Below are 20,671 nucleotides of genomic sequence, written 5' to 3' on the forward strand. Positions count from 1 at the left end.
TCGAACGGGGAGAACCCCATGGAGGCTTGTGGGACCTCTCGCACTGCAAACAACAAGGGTTCGAGCCATTTATCCCAATTATGTGTGTCCTCGCTTACGAATTTCCTAATTATATTTTTGAGGGTGCGATTGAATCGTTCGACTAAACCGTCCATTTGTGGGTGATAAACGCTGGTGCGGATCGGCTTAATACCTAATAACCCATAAAGTTCATTCAGTGTTCGTGACATAAACGAGGTGCCTTGATCAGTCAGAATCTCTTTGGGGATTCCAACTCGGGAGATAATGTGGAAGAGCGCTTCCTCAATACTGCGTGCTGAGATATTGCGAAGAGGCACTGCTTCCGGGTATCGCGTTGCATAGTCCACTAGAACTAATATAAAGCGGTACCCTCATGTTGACCGATCTAATAGCCCGACGAGATCCATCCCAATCCTTTCGAACGGGGTCTCGATTAATGGGAGAGGGCGCAAAGGCGCTTTTGGAATGGCCGCTGGATTTACTAACTGGCATTCGCGACACACCGTACACCACCTATGGACATTGCCGCGAATCCCTGGCCAATAGAACTGGGCCATTATTCGGGCTAGTGTTTTATCCTGCCCTAAGTGTCCAACCATGGGATTAAAGTGAGCCGCCTGGAATACCAATTCCCGGCGGCTTTTTGGAATCAAGAGCTGTGTGATTTGTTCTTTGGTCTGAGTGTCCTGCGTCACTCGGTATAATCTATCCTTCATAATAGAAAACTAGGGGAAGGATGGGGTGGCGTTTGGCTGGAGCGTTTGACCATCGATTACTCTCACTTGGTCAAACGCATGCCGCAGAGTCTCGTCTCATGATTGCTCTAATGGAAAATCCGTGAGGGATTCCCCGAGAGAGGGAGGAGGAGCCGGCAGCTCCTCACTCTGATGTGGAGATGACGTAGATGGCTCTGTGACAGCTGCTCCCGCCAATGCGACACCAGGACCTCCCCCTGCTGAACTACGGCAGGACCCACTCTTTACTAAATGACTCATTAACTCCCCGAATCCCGGCCAATCAGTCCCCAAAATTATCGAGTGGGTGAGGCGAGGATTAACCGCCGCCTTTACTCTAAATTTTTCCCCTCTGAAAAAAATGTGGACCGACACTAAAGGGTAGCTGTGAACATCCCCGTGTACACACAACACCTTCACCCCCTGTGCTCCCCCCAATGCCTCGTCTTGCACCAGGCTTTGGTGAATTGAGGTCCGATTACAGCCAGAGTCCACCAATGGCTGATATGTATTCCCTTGGATACTCACCGGTATGTGATACGCTCCGGCCTGATCGAGGGCGGCTCCTGGCACATCAGAGATCTGGACCACCGCACCCACCTCCTTTGCCGAGCATTGATGCTGGAGGTGCCCCGGCTCCCCGCAGCACCAGCAAACCGGCCCAGGCTTTCTCTCTGCACCGGTACTCTGGGGCTCACTCACCTGAGGGGGGGGGAGAGACAGACACGGAAGCGGGAAATGGGAGGACACCGCGGATGTGGCAGACCAGCTGTGAGGGAGCCGGCCCCCGCCTCCACGGTGGGGGAACGGGGTGAGGACGAGACACAGAAGGGGAGGGGGAGAGAGAGAGAGAGGAGAGAAGCGAAGAGGGGATCTGTGATCCTGCTGCGGGAAAAGCCGCCAAATGATCCTCCACCAACTCGATGGCCTGATCCAGCAACGCCGGGCGATGGCACTGGACCCACTCCGCCGTTTCTTTGGGAAGTTGCGCGATGAACTGCTCCAGTGCCACCAGGTCAACGACTCCCTCGGCGTCGCGGTTGTCAGCCCTCAGCCACCTTCTGCAGGCATTCCGGAGTTGCTGGCCAAAATGCGAACGGGAGGCCAACCTCCTCTAGGCACAGAGCGCAGAAGCGCTGACGATGTTGTTCGGGGGTGCGCCCCACACGCTGGAGGACGGCCCGGTGCAGGTCCGCATAGACCAGCCGGCTGTCGGCGGGGAGCTGTAGCGCGGCCAGCTGTGCCTCGTCGCGCGCTGTTCCACCGGCCACCCCAAGGCCTCTGCTGCTTGTTCAAATAGCGTGAAGAAGGCCTCGGGGTCGTCGTGCAGGCCCATCTTCGTTAGGGTGAGGTGGAGTCGGCCCGCAACAGTGGAGATGGTGGACCCCGCTGACGCGAGGAGGTGCCGGAACACCTGACGATCTTCCTGTTGCGCCAGCACCAGGGCCTCGAACCATTGTTCTTGCTCCTTTCGGAGGGCGAGCAGCGCCTGGTGCTGGCTCTGTTGGGCCATGGTGAGGGCGTGGATCAGGTCTGCGAAGGGGAAGGACTCCATGGGGCTGTTCTCCTTTGTGCTCGGCTCCTGGGTTTCAGCACCACTGTAGAGGTCAGAGCGGGTGGGTGGAGCACAGAAGTACGGCAGGCCAGAACTGAGTTCCAAAAACTCTTTTATTTGCACTTTACAGTTGCAAATGTACACTCTCCCAGCTACACGCGTATACACACACATCAGTCATCTGGTTCGGGAGAGAGCTCACTTCCTCTGCTCGCTCTCTCCTTATATAGGGCATGGTTGCTGGGAAGACACACAAACACAGGTTAATTCACATCAGGTGTAGTGATTCTGCCACTTACCTTCCCTGACTCCGCCCTCCGGTCACAGACCAACGCTTGACCACGCCCCCACTGCCACAGTTACATAGGGAAATGAATACTTAAGTATGAGTGAAAAATACTGTATCAAGTATGCGTGGAAGAAGAGTCTGGAGACAGAAATCGTAGTTTCTCAGTCGTTAATCTGTGCTACTTGCTCTCGATAGTAGTGATTTGACTGCTTTATTAGCATTTGCTAACAGTACTGATGAATGCTACATTGGCTGGAAGGTGACTTCACTGCCACACTGACAGCACTAACTTGTGGGTAAGCTAGTGTTGGCCTTCGAGAATGCTGATATGCAGAGAGTGTGTATGTATCACAATATTGCCTGGCTTTTTTTTCCATGGTGTAGCAGATATATTCCATTCAGCTAGCGTGATATAGAACTCGTATTAGACCCTTTCAGTATCATGCTAGCTGAATGGAATATATCTAATACCACTCAAAGCTAGACAATATTATTTACTTATTCTATCCATATTCACTGGATATGAGCAATTGCACACTCCAATTGGCTACTCTACTACTAGGCTATCAGCTCATATACTGTGAGTAGAGAAAAACAAAATGGCAGAGAATTTTGCTGAACCAACCAAGGACAAAATAAAAACTACTCAAAAACAAAACCCCAAAAAATACAAAAAAAGCAACAAAATATGGAATGAAAGTATTTAATTGTAAGAGCGGATCTTTTTTATTTTTCAAGAATTATTATTAGAGCATTTCCCACAAATTGCTACTGTAATTTCACCAGTTTGTTTACATTCTTCATCTTTCAGCATAATTTTTTTAGACTGGTTCAAAAGCTCAAAGAAATTTGAAAATTACATAACTGAAATGTCCAAAGAAGAATTAAATAAATATCTAAAACTATTCTATACCTCAGCACAACAGCAAAACAACACTTTCTACAAAAAACAAAACAAAACACTAAAATCACTTTGTGCAGCCATCGATAGGTTTTTAAGCAGTCTGCTTAAGCGGAAATGATTTCGTGGGACGTTTTGTATAAAGTTTTTATTTAGCGAATTTGCAATAAATAAAAATGCTGTGTTTCTCAAAATCCAGTGACTGTGGATAGAATAAAACAATTATTCCACTCAATCTAGTCGTACATGGCTCATAGCCAACTCAGCTATCAGCTCATGTATGATTTAATTTTGTAGAATAATTGTTAATTATAATTATTGGAATTAAATGGAACCTATCCTCTTTTGCATGACGCTGAATAGCATAATTATAAATCACTTCAGTATGCAGGTGTAGAAAAACAGATACATAGTATTACATGGGTGGACAGGATATTTAGCGTGATCTGTTCAGTGTATGAATAGGAGTTGTGGGAGGAGCACAGGACAGTTATTATGATTACAGCAGCAGCTCTTACACCCAAATCCACACAATGCAATTAAGAACCCTTCAGATCTACCTACGAGAAAAGCTATTAACAAAAGGATAGATTAAATAAATAGGTTGTCAGCCTGGAATTAACCATTACGACCATGTCTGATTCCTGAACACTAGTTGTAAGTAATTTGGTTCCATAACCGTGGGCTGTAAAAGGTTTTGCCCCTGCTGTAGTCTTTTCTTTCTTCCAGGCAGATGCAATGCCTCATAATAGACCAAAATCTTGCTTAGGTATTTTCTAGTCAGGTACCTGTGGTCCACAAACTGCTGTTCCTTCTTCCAGTGTTGAAATCCTGAATATAACCAGCATTTAGATGCATTAAGATTCAGCTACATTTTAAAACACTGTACTGTGACATTCTTTATTCTTAACACTTAACTTACAGATGAAGTAGAATTTCTAGGCTTGCCTGAAGTCTGTGTGTGAGGGAGTGATTCAGCCTTATATGACACAATATACAGGCTTATTAAATCAAGTTCATGTACACTTAAAATCACAATTTCTTTATTTGAGGCTTTGTATGATTTACATGGTACAAAGGTACAATTCTTTAAAACTTGGAATTGCATTTTCACTTTTTGGGCACTTTTCCATTTTCAAATTTCAAAATAAATGCTTAAAAATAAACTTGTATCTCAAATGCATATTTTGTGTGTGAAACTATTCAGAGCAATGCACTCACCAGTAGCAGCCACAGGTCCTTTACCACTTATCAAACAACTCCCAACCAACAGAAAACTTTATCAAGGGCATACAAGAATGTGGGCCAATCACTTAATTCATTGATCAGCTGAAGTCAGCCAATTTGATTGTCATGCAGCTGTCAATACTTTAAGAGAGCTTTTAATTATGAGACATAAAAGACAACAATAAAGATACAGCAAATGAGCAACACAAGATTTGGCTCTTATATACACAGTCATCAAGGTAAGTAGCCTAACAGACAAATGGTAGCCTGATGGATTGCTTGCTTGCTTGCTTGATTGATTGATTGATTTGGCAACACTGTTCTCTCCAGAACAGACTCCATCTTGTTGCAGTGTGTGATTTGAGTCATCGGGGAGATAATAAGCATCTCAGATGTGTCATTAGTGTTGCTTCTGCCTCCAGAGTGTCATTAGAACAGAGGCACATTTAGTAGAGTGATGATTAGAAGCCTAACACGTTCACAGACTCCAGAACACACCAGAGAAAGGAGACAAGTAGGGTGTGAAGGAAACAAAAGCTACAATGCGGTGTCTAAACTTTAGCACTTGTGAAGTATTATTTCCCTTTTGGGTCATTAGAGGTTAGTACATGACTAATGACTTTGGTTTAATTTGGGAAAATAAAATTGGGAACACAGTACAGAATACTGAAACACACCCATTCAAAAAAAAAAAAACCCAATCACACAAAAACACGTTTACAGGGAGGAAGGATGAGTGTGTATTAGGTTGGGATTACGGTAGTGGAATCCATGCAGTGGACGGCTGGTGCATACTTATGTGGAGTCATTTTTAGTTACGTGTCCAGTGTTGAAGTAAGCTGCTGTGTAGGATTTTCCAATGTGCGTCTGCAGGGAGATGATGTGCTCGGCTGTAGTGAGATGTGGGATTGTGTTGGTAGGTGATCAGTGTGTACGGGGTACAGGGTGCTGCAGGGTCATGTGCTCAGCTCCAGTGAAGGGCAGACGCTGGGTGCAGTAGTGGTGCACCACTTCTGGGATGCTGGGAAACACACAGCTACTCTGGTCCAGTGTGTAACCACACTCTTTGGTCTGTGCTACAATAATATGCACACAACCCTGGCTGGTTCTGTAGATAAAGAGAGAGAGAGAGATGAAGTAGGCAGATTTTATATCACCTATATCAGCTTTTTCAAGGATGCTGAGTCACTTCACTTTTTAATATCTAACACACACACACACACACACACACACACACACACACACACACACACACACACACACAAACACAAATTTGTGACAAATTAAAGGAAAATCACTGGAAATCAATAGAAAATTCTTCTGACTAGTCACTGAAACATTTCTATCCTAATGGGAGTCTCTTCATCCACATGGTTGGGTCTGAATAGTTTAATGGATCAAAATATGATAAATTATTAAACAGATAGGACACTCTGTCAGTGGAATAAAAACATTTATTCTATTCCCTTCTAGCGGGTTTCATTTATTTGGTTGGATAGCATGCAATATTGTTATCATATCACTTATCCTACGTGTGTAACACCACTGTACCCAATAGAGAATGAGCGTGCAATGTTGATACGATATTGCATGTTGTCAAGACAACACAACGTCACACGTTGAAGTGTGAATATCCAATGAAAAAATTTTCTGCTGCATAGGCACACAAACATTTCTGTGTTCTCCGGGAAAGAGAAAGATGCATTGAACACCCAAAAGGCAACCAAAGCTTCATTAGATATTCTTCATGCATATTTACAAGAGAAAAACATACCAACGGACATCGAAAAACTGAAAAAGAGACACATCGGAGGCATAAAACTTCCACGCTAGCGAGCGACTATGACAATTTGTAAACAAACATGGCCGCCAGGTTTGCTTCGTTAAATATGGAAGATTTTGAGAGAATTTTGTCTGCCAGGTTGCTCCGTTGTGTGCAGTTGTTGATTTTGATTTTAAAACTAAGTAAATTACACAGGGAAATGAATACTTAAGTATGCATCCATCCATTATCTGTAGCCGCTTATCCTGTGCAGGGTTGCGGGTAAGCTGGAGCCTATCCCAACTGACTATGGGCGAGAGGCAGGGTACACCCTGGACAAGTCACCAAATCATTGCAGGGCTGACAGAATACTTAAGTATTAGTGAAAAATACTGTGGTGAGTGTATGTGGAAGAAGAGTCTGGAGACAGAAATCTTAGTTTCTTGGTTGTTAGCCTGTGCTACTTGTTCTCGATAGCACTCACTCACACTACTGATGAATGCTACACTGGCTGGAAGGTGACTGCACTGCCGCGCCGACAGCACCGAGTGGCGGGTAAGCTAGTGTTGGCCTTCAAGAATGCTGATGTGTTGATATGCTAATATGAAGAGTGTGTCTGTATAATAATAATAATAATAATAATACATTTTATTTATAAGCACCTTTCAAGGTACCCAATGACACTGAACAGTAAAAAACAAACAATAAAAAGCAAAACAATAGAATAACAACAATAATAAAATAATAAGAACTCAATAATAATGTTATTAAAAATCAAAGAGAAAAGGCCAAGCTAAAGAGATGTGTTTTTAGCTTTTTTTTTGAAAGAGGACAGTGTTGAGCATTGGCGCAACGCTAGTGGCAGGGCATTCCACAGCTTAGGGCCATTTACACTGAAAGCCCTGTCACCCATAGAGCAGAGCCAAGAGTAAGGGACTGCTAATAGGTGGACATCTGTGGAGCGAAGATTTAGAGGTAGCTGATATGGAGTTAGGAGATTTGATAAATAGGGAGGGGCCAGGTTATGTAGGGATTTGTAGACAAGTAAGATAATTTTGTACTGGATGCGGTATTTAACTGGGAGCCAGTGCAGGTTGTATAGAATAGGAGTGATATGATCCCAGGGCCTGGTGTGAGTGAGTACCCTAGCAGCTGAGTTTTGGACATATTGCAGCCTATTTAGTCACTTGGCTGGGATGCCATCGAGCAGGGCATTGGAGTAGTCCAGTCTTGAGGTGACAAAAGCATGTATAAGCATTTCAGCTGCAGATGAAGTTAAAGAAGGACGGAGTTTAGAGAGACTTTTCAGGTGAAAAAAAGCTGTTTTAGTAATACTTTTAATGTGTGAGTCAAAAGAGAGAGTAGAGTCCAGAATAACACCCAGATTTCTTACTTCAACAGTAGTGAAGGTGAAATAACCAGGAATAGATAGCTGTGAGTGCTCCAGTTTTTTCAAGATAGAAGGGGTGGAAATGAGGATGGCTTCTGTTTTGTCTTGATTTAATTTAAGAAAGTTCTGCACCATCCAGTTGTTAACTGCATTTAGATAGTTGACAAGATTGGACGGAGGGAGTGGGTAAGAGGGTTTGGTTTGAATGTAAATTTGGGTGTCATCTGCATAACAGTGAAAGTTGAGCCCATAATGCTGTATTATGTGGCCAAGAAGGAGGATGTATATTACAAATAATAAGGGTCCCAGGACAGAGCCCTGAGGGACACCATGAAGGAGGGGTGATTTAGGGGATCTAAAGTCTCCAATTGACACAAACTGTTCTCTCATGGTAAGATAAGATTTGAACCAGGCTAAAGAAGAACCAGTGATGCCAAGCAGAGTTTCTAAGTGGCTCAATAAAAGATTGTGACATACAGTGTCAAAAGCTGCTGTAAGGTTGAGGAGAACAAGTATACTGACATGGCCAGTGTCAGCAGCTAACAGCAAATCATTGACAACCTTGACCAGGGCAGTCTCGGTGCTGTGCATGGCTCTAAACCCAGACTGAAACTTCTCCCAAAGATTATATTGGGTTAAATGCTCTTGGAGCTGATTGGCAACAATACGCTCTAGGACTTTTGCAATGAAGGGAAGATTGGAAATGGGGCGATAATTTTTAAAATCATCAATAGCTGCTCCAGGTTTTTTCAAGACAGGAGTGATAGCTGCTGTTTTGAGAGCCTGAGGGACTAATCCACTTGAAAGGGACGAGTTTATTATCTTAACCAGCAGGGGACAGATAACTGGCAGGCAAATCTTGACTATATTAATGTGGCAGCAGGGGCGTGGTCAAGCATCGGTCTGTGATCGGAGGGCGGAGTCAGAGAAGGTAAGTGGCATAATCACTGCACCTGACATTAATTAATGTGTTTGTGTGTCTTCCCCAGTGACCGTGCCCTATTTAAGGAGAGACAGCGAGAGCAGAGGGAGCTCTCTCCCCAACCAGACGACTTATGTGTGTGCATGTGTCTGAGTGTGTGAGAGAGTGAAATAGAAGCTGAAAAGCAAAATAAAAGAGTTTTTGTGAACCCAATTCTGGCCTGCCGTCCTTCTGTGCTCCACCCACCTACACAAACTGTCACAGTGGTGCTGAAACCCGGGACGAGCACAGAAGAGAACAGCCCCATGGAGTCCTCCCCCTTCGCAGACCTGATCCACGCCCTCACCATGGCCCAACAGAGCCAGCACCAGGCGCTGCTCGCCCTCCGAAAGGAGCAAGAACAACGGTTCGAGGCCCTGGTGCTGGCACAACAGGAAGATCGTCGGGCGTTCTGGCACCTCCTCGCATCGGCGGGGTCCACCATCTCCACCGCCGCGGGCCCTTTCCCCCTCACCCTCACGAAGATGGGCCTGCAGGACGACCCCGAGGCCTTCCTCATGCTCTTTGAGCAGGTAGCAGAGACCTCGGGGTGGCTGGTGGAACAGCACGCGGCGTGCCTCCTCGCCCTGCTAACGGGAGAGGCGCAGCTGGCCGCACTACAGCTCCCCGCTGACCACCGGCTGGCCTATGCAGACCTTCACCGGGCCGTCCTCCAGCGGGTGGGGCGCACCCCCGAGCAACAACGTCAGTGCTTCTGCGCTTTGCGCTTGGAGGAAGTCGGCCGGCCATTCGCGTTTGGCCAGCAACTCCGGGACGTCTGCTGGCAGTGGTTGAGGGCTGACAACCGCGACGCTGAGGGACTCATCGACCAGGTGGTATTGGAGCAGTTCATCGCCCGTTTACCAGCAGGAACCGCAGAGTGGGTCCAGTGCCACCGCCCGGCGTCGCTGGATCAGGCAATCGAGCTGGCGGAGCACCATTTGGCGGCTGTCCCGACGGCAGGACAGCAGACAACCTCTTCTCTTCTCTCCTCTCCCTCTCTCTCTCTCTCCCCTCCTCCTGTGTCTCCTCCTCTCCCCATTCCCCCACTGTGGAGGCGGGGGCCGGTGCCACCCCAGCTGGCCCGCCACACCCGTGGTGCCCTCCCGTTTCTCCCTTCTGTGTCTGTCTCTCCCCCCCCCCCCCCCCCTCAGGTGAGTGAGCCCCAGAGCACTAGTGCAGAGAGGAAGCCCAGGCCGGTTTGCTGGTGCTGCGGGGAGCTGGGCCACCTCCAACAGCAGTGCTCGGTAATGGAGGTGGGCGCGGTGGTTCGGATCCCCGACACGCCAGGAGCCGCCCTCGATCGGGCCGGAGCGTATCGCATACCGGTGAGTGTCCAAGAGGATACATACCGTATCAGGCGTTGGTGGATCCTGGCTGTAATCAGACCTCAATCCACCAAAGCCTGGTGCAAGACAAGGCATTGGGGGGAGCACAATTGGTGAAGGTGTTGTGTGTACATGGGGATGTTCACAGCTACCCTTTAGTGTCGGTCCACATTTTTTTCAGAGGGGAAAAATTTAGAGTAAAGGCGGCGGTTAATCCTTGCCTCACCCACTCGATAATTTTGGGGACTGATTGGCCGGGATATGGGGAGTTAATGAGTCATTTGGTAAAGAGTGGGTCCTGCCATAGTTCAGCAGGGGGAGGTCCTGGTGTCGCATTGGCGGGAGCAGCTGTCATAGAGCCATCTATGTCATCTCCGCATCAGAGTGAAGAGCCGCCGGCTCCTCCTCCCTCTCTCGGGGAATGCCTCGCGGATTTTCCATTACAGCAATCGCGAGACGAGACTCTGCGGCATGCGTTTGACCAAGTGAGAGTAATCGATGGTCAAACGCTCCAGCCAAACGCCACCCCGTCCTTCCCCTAGTTTTCTATTATGAAGGATAGATTATACCGAGTGATGCAGGACACTCAGACCAAAGAACAAATCACACAGTTGTTGATTCCAAAAAGCCGCCGGGAATTGGTATTCCAGGCGGCTCACTTTAACCCCATGGCTGGACACTTAGGGCAGGATAAAACACTAGCCCGAATAATGGCCCAGTTCTATTGGCCAGGGATTCGTGGCGATGTCCATAGGTGGTGTACGGCGTGCCGCGAATGCCAGTTAGTAAATCCAGCGGCCATTCCAAAAGTGCCTTTGCGCCTTCTCCCATTAATCGAGACCCCGTTCGAAAGGATTGGGATGGATCTCGTCGGGCCATTAGATCGGTCAACACGAGGGTACCGCTTTATATTAGTTCTGGTGGACTATGCAACGCGATACCTGGAAGCAGTGCCTCTTCGCAATATCTCAGCACGCAGTATTGCGGAAGCGCTCTTCCACATTATCTCCCGAGTTGGAATCCCCAAAGAGATTCTGACTGATCAAGGCACCTCGTTTATGTCATGAACACTGAATGAACTTTATGGGTTATTAGGTATTAAGCCGATCCGCACCAGCGTTTATCACCCACAAACGGACGGTTTAGTCGAACGATTCAATCGCACCCTCAAAAATATAATTAGGAAATTCGTAAGCGAGGACACACATAATTGGGATAAATGTCTCGAACCCTTGTTGTTTGCAGTGCGAGAGGTCCCACAAGCCTCCACGGGGTTCTCCCCGTTCGAATTGTTATATGGGCGTAAGCCATGCGGCATTTTAGATGTGCTGTGAGAAAATCGGGAGGAGGGACCTTCACCAAGTAAAAATGAAATTCAATACGTTATTGACCTGCGCGCAAAACTCCACACACTCACACACCTAACCCAGGAGAATTTGCAGCAGGCCCAAGAACGGCAAACCCGCCTGTACGACAAGGGTACGCGCCTTAGGGAGTTCGCACCGGGAGGTAAAGTACTCGTACTGTTGCCCACATCAAGCTCCAAATTGGTCGCCAAGTGGCAAGGACCCTTTGAGGTCACACGGCGAGTCGGGGACGTCGACTACGAGGTGAGGCGAACGGACAGGGGTGGGGCGCTACAGATTTACCACCTCAATCTGCTCAAACTCTGGAACGAGGAGGTCCCCGTGGCATTGGTGTCAGTGGTTCCGGAGAAGGTGGAGCTGGGGCCGGAGGTTCAAAAGGGAGCATTGGCATCACGTACCTCTCCGGTCCCCTGTGGCGACCACCTCTCCCCGACCCAACTCACGGAGGTTGCCCAGTTGCAGACCGAATTTTCGGATGTGTTCTTGCACCTGCCCGGCCGCACCGACCTCATAGAGCACCACATTGAGACGCCCCCGGGGGTGGTAGTGCGTAGCCGCCCTTACAGGCTACCCGAACACAAGAAAGAGTGGTTCGGGAAGAACTCGAGGCCATGCTCGAAATGGGCATCGTCGAGGAGTCCCACAGCGACTGGAGCAGCCCGGTGGTCTTGGTAACCAAGGCCGACGGGTCGGTCCGGTTCTGTGCAAACTATAGAAAAGTCAACGCGGTGTCTAAATTCGACACGTACCCAATACCTCGTATTGATGAGTTGCTCGATCGGCTAGGCACGGCTCGTTTTTACTCGACACTGGATTTAACAAAGGGTTATTGGCAGATCCCCTTGACTCCATTATCCAGAGAAAAAAACGGCCTTTTCCACACCGTTCGGCTTACACCAATTTGTCACATTTCCTTTTGGGCTGTTTGAGGCGCCCGCCACGTTTCAGCGGCTGATGGATAGGGTCCTCTGCCCCCAAGCCACCTATGCGGCCGCCTACCTCGACGACATTATTATCTATAGTAATGACTGGCCGAGGCACCTTGAACATCTGAGGGCCATCCTTAGGTCGCTGAGGCGAGCAGGTCTCACAGCCAACCTGAAGAAGTGTGTGATTGGGCGGGTGGAAGTACAATATCTGGGCTTTCACTTGGGCAACGGGCAGGTGCATCCCCAAATTAACAAGACAGCAGCAATTGCGGCCTGTCCAAGGCCCAAGACCAAAAAGGGGGTGAGACAGTTCCTGGGGCTGGCTGGCTATTATCGTAGGTTTATACCTAATTATTCGGATGTCACCAGCCCGCTGACTGATCTCACTAAAAAGGGGGCACCAGATCTGGTCCAGTGGACGGAGCAATGCCAGCGGGCTTTTTCTGAAGTAAAGGCTGCACTGTGTGGGGGGCCACTTTTTCACTCCCCTGACTTTTCTCTCCCCTTTATGTTACAGACGGATGCATCGGACAGAGGGCTGGGGGCTGTTTTGTCCCAGGAGGTGGAGGGGGAGGATCGCCCAGTGCTGTATATCAGTCGGAAGCTGTCGGTGCGTGAGGGACGCTACAGCACCATTGAGAAAGAGTGCCTGGCGATCAAGTGGGCGGTCCTCGCCCTCCGTTACTACCTGCTGGGACGCCCTTTCACCCTCTGTTTGGGCCACGCGCCCCTCCAGTGGCTCCACCGCATGAAGGATGCCAACGCGTGGATCACCCGTTGGTATCTGGCACTCCAACCCTTTAACTTCAAGGTGATCCACAGGCCGGGGGTGCAGATGGTCGTGGCGGACTTCCTCTCCCATCGGGGGGGAGTCGGCTGCAGGCCGGACAGCCGCCCGGCCTGAGTCGGGCGGTGGGGGTATGTGGCAGCGGGGGCGTGGTCAAGCATCGGTCTGTGACCGGAGGGCGGAGTCAGGGAAGGTAAGTGGCAGAATCACTGCACCTGACGTTAATTAATGTGTTTGTGTGTCTTCCCCAGTGACCGCGCCCTATTTAAGGAGAGAGAGCGAGAGCAGAGGGAGCTCTCTCCCCAACCAGACGACTGATGTGTGTGCGTGTGTCTGAGTGTGTGAGAGAGTGAAATAGAAGCTGAAAAGCAAAATAAAAGAGTTTTTGTGAACCCAGTTCTGGCCTGCCATCCTTCTGTGTGCCACCCACCTACACGAACTGTCACAATTAATAATAATATTGGCTGGCTTTTTTGTGGTATATCAGATATATCCTGTTCAGCTAGCATGATACTGAACTCGTCTTCAACTCGTTCAATATCATTTTAGCTGAATGGAATATATCTGATATACGACTCAAAGCCAGCCAATATTATTTAATCATACGCTGTGGCCAGAGTCACCAAATCACATCCTGATTGAACAACTATGGGAGACTTTAGGACATAGAATTAGACAGCGCACTCTATCATCATCATGAAAGCACCAACTGAGGGAATATGTTTTGAAAGAATGCTGTTCATCTCTCCAGTACAGTCCCACAGACTTGTAAAATCTATGCCAAAGTGCATTGTTTTGGCATTTTGTTTGGTATAACACCTTAGTAAGCCAAATTGTATGAGTTTTCCCTTAATTTGTCATGGTTCTGTATATAGAGCCTTACTTGAGGGCAATAGAGTATTTGCTGGTGGCTGATTCGCTGTCTCGCACCAGGAAGCTGGCTTCCTTACAGTTCTGCAGCTGAGCCTCAGCCTCTTGACGACTGATGCTGCCATGATACCAGCTAGAGAGAGAGAGAGAGAGATTATATAACAAAATCAAACCCATTAGGAATTTCTCTACCATGCAGAAATGAGATGAGAGAAGAAATAAAAATCAATCAAGTGAACATGATTTTAAATTTTCATCCTAAAATTCAACCCTACTATATGTCTATCATATTTTCAAGGTTTACCCCTGATACTGTGTTAGTTGCAAGTAGACCTTTTATCATGCAACCATCCAGACTAAATTATTCCTCCCAAACAACTGACGTACTAAATTGTACGATATCGACTGTGGTGTACCTGCCACAAATATGTCTAAATCTTCACTCATCATGAAAATGATTCATATACAAAATGATCGAGTGAGGAGCAGTCTACTAGCAGGATGAGATTTTTTTGTAATTGGTGCATTCGCACAATTTTTTTTATTGGATCTCTCTGAAACAAGTAATTCAGTCATGGTCTTAACCTCTTTGGACACAAGGAAAAATGCTATAGAACTTCATGTGTACAATTGTACACATTATGTCCGAAGGGGTTAATCTACCATAGATCAGTGGTTCTCAGTCACTGGGCTGCAGTCCATTAGTGGGCCACAAATTTTTTTTTTCAAGTTGAAGTTCATTTTCTACTCGTAGTAGGGTACAATTGCTGGGCCACATCTGACGTGGCATCCACCTCATTAAGCTATGGTCACACTCCAGTTCGCAATGCTTTGTTATGGGTTATCAATGAAAATGAGGCATTTTGGTGTCAATATACACGTGAGCTAAAAGTTGTGGTTACACAGTAGGTGAACACTTGACTATCACGTCTTTGCACCCTTGAGCCTGGCGCAGCTCAAGCGGCCGTGCACGCTCACGGAGCACGGTGTGTATGTCCTTGGGACCCAGTAGTTATGGGAAACGCCGATACTGAATTGAGCGCAAATCAGCAGATACAGAAGCTGTTTTCACAGAGGCTTTGCGAAGTATTATCGTTATCACGTTTGTTTCTAGTCATGTTTATAACACTGTTTAAATACTCTGCTTTATGATTCTGCTTTCTGTTTTGCTTTTGGAAATATCACACCTGCTAATAAACATTCCTCCTACACTCAGATCCATCTACCATCTTGTACTATCTTGTAGTGTTTTGATCCCCAGATCTTTAACTCAGCCACATCTAAAAAGTTGTACGATTCCATGCTTTTCCAGGTTTTCATCTGTGTCTGTGTAGAATGATGTCTGCAGAAGCAGGTAGTTTGAGATATCAGGGACAATAAGTTCTTGTGTTAATGGACCAGACTCCACTTTTGAATCATTAATCCCTTTTGACTGAGAATGACCCACATGCATGGGTTTATGTTGGCTTCTGGCACATCCATACAGTTTCAAATACAATACCTACAATTAAAAACAGTTTGTTTTTATTGCATTTATTTAATTCCTGGGCTCCCATCTGTAACAGGGAGTGATGTCGCATCCTATTAATACAGTGGTGCTTGAAAGTTTGTGAACCCTTTAGAATTTTCTATATTTCTGCATAAATATGACCTAAAACATCATCAGATTTTCACACAAGTCCTAAAAGTAGATAAAGAGAGCCCACTTAAACAAATGAGACAAAAATATTATACTTGGGCATTTATTTATTGAGGAAAATGATCCAATATTACATATCTGTGAATGGCAAAAGAATGTGAACCTCTAGGATTAGCAGTTAATTTGAAGGTAAAATTAGAGTCAGGTGTTTTCAATCAGTGGGATGACAATCAGGTGTGAGTGGGCACCCTGTTTTATTTAAAAAACAGGGATCTATCAAAGTCTGATCTTCACAACACATGTTTGTGGAAGTGCATCATGGCACGAACAAAGGAGATTTCTGAGGACCTCAGAAAAAGCGTTGTTGATGCTCATCAGCCTGGAAAAGGTTACAAAACCATCTCTAAAGAGTTTGGACTCCACCAATCCACAGTCAGACAGATTGTGTACAAATGGGGGAAGTTCAAGACCATTGTTACCAGTGGCGGCTGGTAGTCTTTCAAACAGGGGAGGCTGGTCGGTTACGATATTTCCAGATTTTAAAAGAAAAAAGAAAAAACACATCAATTTTGCCCATACTCTTGCCTCCGATCTGGCTGATTGTTGGCAGAGTCACAAACTGTGAAATAACAGGTTCTTTTGGCCCATTAGCCTACTGTCCAATATACAATACATGATGGTGGTGTTGGGGGGGTATATTTTAACATTGTATATTTTAAAATTGTGGCATGTGGCATGGTGTTTAAAAATTGATCATTATTGAAAGCAGCTCTTTGTCAGGAACCTCAGCAATAACAGCAGAGTGTTCTGGAATAGGCACAAGCACTGACCTTGGGGAGCCAAACATAGAGCTGGGTGCCACACATTTCATTCAATGACACTTTCCCTATATTTTACTTATTTTGACTGAGAAATGTTTTATTGACAATTTTGATAACCCTTCACTTTTAATCCAGGTCTGTAGTGTGAAATGTTCTCGGCTGTGTTTTTGTTTAAAAATGTTTTCCAAATTGTAGCTGTGTTTATTCATCTCATCTCATTATCTCTAGCCGCTTTATCCTTCTACAGGGTCGCAGGCAAGCTGGAGCCTATCCCAGCTGACTACGGGCGAAAGGCGGGGGTACACCCTGGACAAGTCACCAGGTCATCACAGGGCTGACACATAGACACAGACAACCATTCACACTCACACCTACGGTCAATTTAGAGTCACCAGTTAACCTAACCTGCATGTCTTTGGATTGTGGGGGAAACCGGAGCACCCGGAGGAAACCCACGCGGACACGGGGAGAACATGCAAACTCCACACAGAAAGGCCCTCGCCAGCCCCGGGGCTCGAACCCAGGACCTTCTTGCTGTGAGGCGACAGCGCTAACCACTACACCACCGTGCCGCCCGTGTTTATTCATATCCAGAGAAATATATATTCCAATATAATATACTCAGCATAAACATTTTAAATAGATTCTATATTTTTGGTCCATCCATGACATATTACTAAAGTAGCCTATTTACTGTTGTTGATGTGGGTCACTTGCTGTTAGCCAATTCACTTTCTCATACCAGGAGAGCTGAAAGGAACGAGTATTATTCCCTACCTTTTTCACCAAGTCAATTTGAGGCGTTGGTCTACCCTGCTCTTTAATTTTAATTTTTTCCTCGAAAGGAAGGCTGGCAAATGGCTTCGCCAAAATTAAATCAGCAATGCTTGGCATCCTTGCGCAGCTTTCTTGCTAGCTGACTAGCCCCCTCAAGTTCAAGTTCAGTCACTCAAATAAATGAAATTTCTGGAACTAAGATAGCAAACTTGACAACACTATATTTACACTTTATTTACAATGAAAATATATACAAACTAAAAAAGCTGATACAAACCGTATGTAATGAATGAAATCGAAATGTAAGCTGATCTCTTACAATACACCACAGCACTTGCGAATCTGCATGGGACTGAACTGAGATTCACCGCTGCCTGTCTATTTGAAACAAGCTGTCAATCAAAGAAAATATCCGGCCGCTTTCACCAATCACCAGTCTCGTCGCGGAAACTGCCATGTCCCTCCCACTGTGAGGCTGGGAGTCCAGTGGGTGGGCGTTTTCACAGTATTTGTCCAATAACCGTCTTGCATTTTGAGATTGAAAAGCGCATAGCTCCCAAATGCCATTGAAGTCCACTGAGGCTGGGAGTCTGTGGGGCGGGCGTTTTCGCAGTATTTGTCCAATAATCATCTTGCATTTTGAGATTGAAAAGCGCATAGCTCCCAAATGCCATTGAAGTCCACTGAGGCTGGGCTGCATTGCGCTGTCACGAGGGGGAAAAACTCACGCACACATTAGGTGAACTGGGGAAAGTTATAACGGAATGATTTCACACTGTAGTTGGGTTGAGCACATATATTTCTATGATTCTGGATCTGAAATAGCAATGTTATAAGGTTGGCTATAACATAAGCCTAGCGCAATTCATCCTACATGATGTTCGTCATTTTTAGAGGAGGCTGAGCCTCCCTCGCTGTCTTAGAGCAATCACCCGTGATTGTTACCCTTCCCAGGAGTGGTCGACCAACAAAGATCACTCCAAGAGCAAGGCGTGTAATAGTCAGTAAGGTCACAAAGGACCTCAGGGTAACTTCTAAGCAACTGAAGGCCTCTCTCACATTGGCTAATGTTAACATGTAAACATGATGGTGGTAGTATCATGGTTTGGGCCTGTTTTGCTGCATCTGAGCTAGGACGGTTTGCCATCATTGCTGGAACAATTAATTCTGAATTATACCAGCGAATTCGAAAGGAAAATGCCAGGATATCTGTCTATGAACTGAATCTCAAGAGAAGGTGGGTCATGCAGCAAGACAACGTGTCATGCTCCGCCCCGGACATCCACTCCAGAGATTATGGATCTCTCACGCCAGCGCCGATCCGGATCCGGGACAGGAATTCCTTCTCCCCTGAACTCACGTCCTGGTTTTCACTGCTGTGTATAAATAAGCAGTTCTCAGACTCTGTTTTTGCCAGAGCATCTCGTTTGTTTTCCCTAGCCGTTTCTGTGCCTTAATGCTTTTTCATGTTTTTTTCTCTCCAGTGTTTTTCCCTTGTTCATGGTTTTTTGCACTAGCTTTTTCTCATTTATGGCTTTTTGCACTAGCATTTTTTTTTCTTGTTCATGTTTTTTTGCACTAGTGTTTTTCTTGTCCTTGTCTGCCTCATTTGTTTTGTCAAGTTTTTGTCTCCTTTTTTACATGGACTATTTTTGCTACTTTTTCCCTGGATTAAAACCACCTCATTTATTGGATTACTGTCTGAGTCGTGTTCTGCTTTTGGATCCTATTTCACCACACCTCCACCACCCCTAACAGTACATTCTGGCCAACATGGATCCAGCAGAACTGACCCATCTGAAAACAGCTATACAGCAGCAAGGGACTCTCCTAGGGACCCACCAACAAGACCTACAACAAATTACCCAGAACCTCGCCACCCTGTCCAATGCACTCAACCTTCACACCACACAGATGCAGCGCTGTCAAGCCATGCCTACCCCTGCTCAGCCATCTCCTACTTCAGTTCCTGCCACCGCCTTTCTCCACAAACCGAGATTTCCAGCACCTCAGCCCTACAATGGAGAACCAGGTACTTGCAGATCATTTTTGTCTCAATGTTCATTGATCCTAGAACTGCAACCTCTGGCCTTCCCCACAGAATGCTCTCGGGTAGCATATACAATAACGCTCCTCACCGGCAAGGCCAGAGAGTGGGGAACAGCGGTCTGGGATGCCAGTGCACCCTTTTGTTCCAGTTTCAAGGATTTGTCCGAGGAGATGAGGCAAACTTTTGACTGCTCTCTGTCCGGCCAGGAGGCAGCCAGAGAGCTTATGGAGCTGTGGCAGGGGTCCCGGTCTACCTCGGATTACGCCATCGAGTTCCGGACGTTGGCGGCTTCGTGTGGTTGGAATGAGAATGCCCAGATTGACGTGTTCCTGCACGGCTTGTCCAACGCCATCAAGGATGAATTGGTATCGCAGGAACTGCTGTCAGACCGCTACAGCCTCATGAACCTTGCCAACCGCATCGATGCTTGGATCTAGCAATGGAGGACAGAGAAGAACCACCCCAGATTCACCTCCTCTCCACCTCCCGACGCGTCCGTTGAACCCATGCAGGTAGACCGGGTTTGGGTGTCAGCGGAGGAACAACATCGCCAGTGGAGCACGGGGGCCTGCTTCTACTGCGGTCAGCTGGGACACATCTGTCAAGCTTGCCCACTAAAATGATGAGCCCACCAGTGAATCAAGGGGCCCTGGTGGACAATGCTTGGAACCAGTCCCCCGCTAATCGTCTGTTACTTCCTGTCATCATTATCCATGACAACCAGCATCACCACCTCCAGGTCCTCGTCGACTCAGGGGCAGACAGGAACCTGATCTGCTCCGCCACTGCCAAGCATCTGGGAATCCCGCTACTTGCTCTTGACGTCCCTCTCACTGTCCTGACACTCAATGGTACTGGCTTGACCAACATCACCCATCTTACCACCCCACTCACCCTAAGGATTTCTGGTAAGCACTCAGAAACCATCCAGCTTCATGTCATGAACAACCCCCACGTACCCATCATCCTAGGATTACCATGGTTAATGCAGCACAACCCCTACCTTAAGTGGGCTGACAACACCATCCTAGGCTGGAGCCAATCCTGCCTAGCTTTCTGTCTGAACTCTGCTCTGCCTCCCGCCAAACCACCGCAGCCTTCAGCCAGCGAGTTCCCCGACCTCTCTCACGTGCCTTTGGAATATCTGGATCTCAAACTTTTTTTCAGCAAGACCCGAGCAGTGTCCCTCCCTCCTCACAGACCCTATGACTGTGGAATCAATCTCCTACCCGGGACAGCGCTACCCAAAAGACGACTCTACTC

General features: G+C 47.1%; 1 protein-coding gene across 1 annotated transcript in view; it reads right to left on the reverse strand.

Annotated features, from left to right (window-relative positions):
* Positions 1-4,526: 4,526 nt before the first annotated feature.
* Positions 4,527-20,671, reverse strand: part of she (Src homology 2 domain containing E) — a 31,948-nt gene continuing 15,803 nt past the window's right edge. The window contains exons 5-6 of the mRNA XM_060921479.1: positions 14,135-14,254; positions 4,527-5,835 (exon numbers count right to left, since the gene is read on the reverse strand). Of these exons, the coding sequence (XP_060777462.1) occupies positions 5,652-5,835; positions 14,135-14,254 (304 nt within the window). The 3' untranslated portion in view covers positions 4,527-5,651. The remainder of the gene's footprint in view (positions 5,836-14,134; positions 14,255-20,671) is intronic.

Source organism: Neoarius graeffei, chromosome 5, assembly GCF_027579695.1.
Source record: "Neoarius graeffei isolate fNeoGra1 chromosome 5, fNeoGra1.pri, whole genome shotgun sequence".
Lineage (NCBI taxonomy): Eukaryota > Metazoa > Chordata > Actinopteri > Siluriformes > Ariidae > Neoarius > Neoarius graeffei.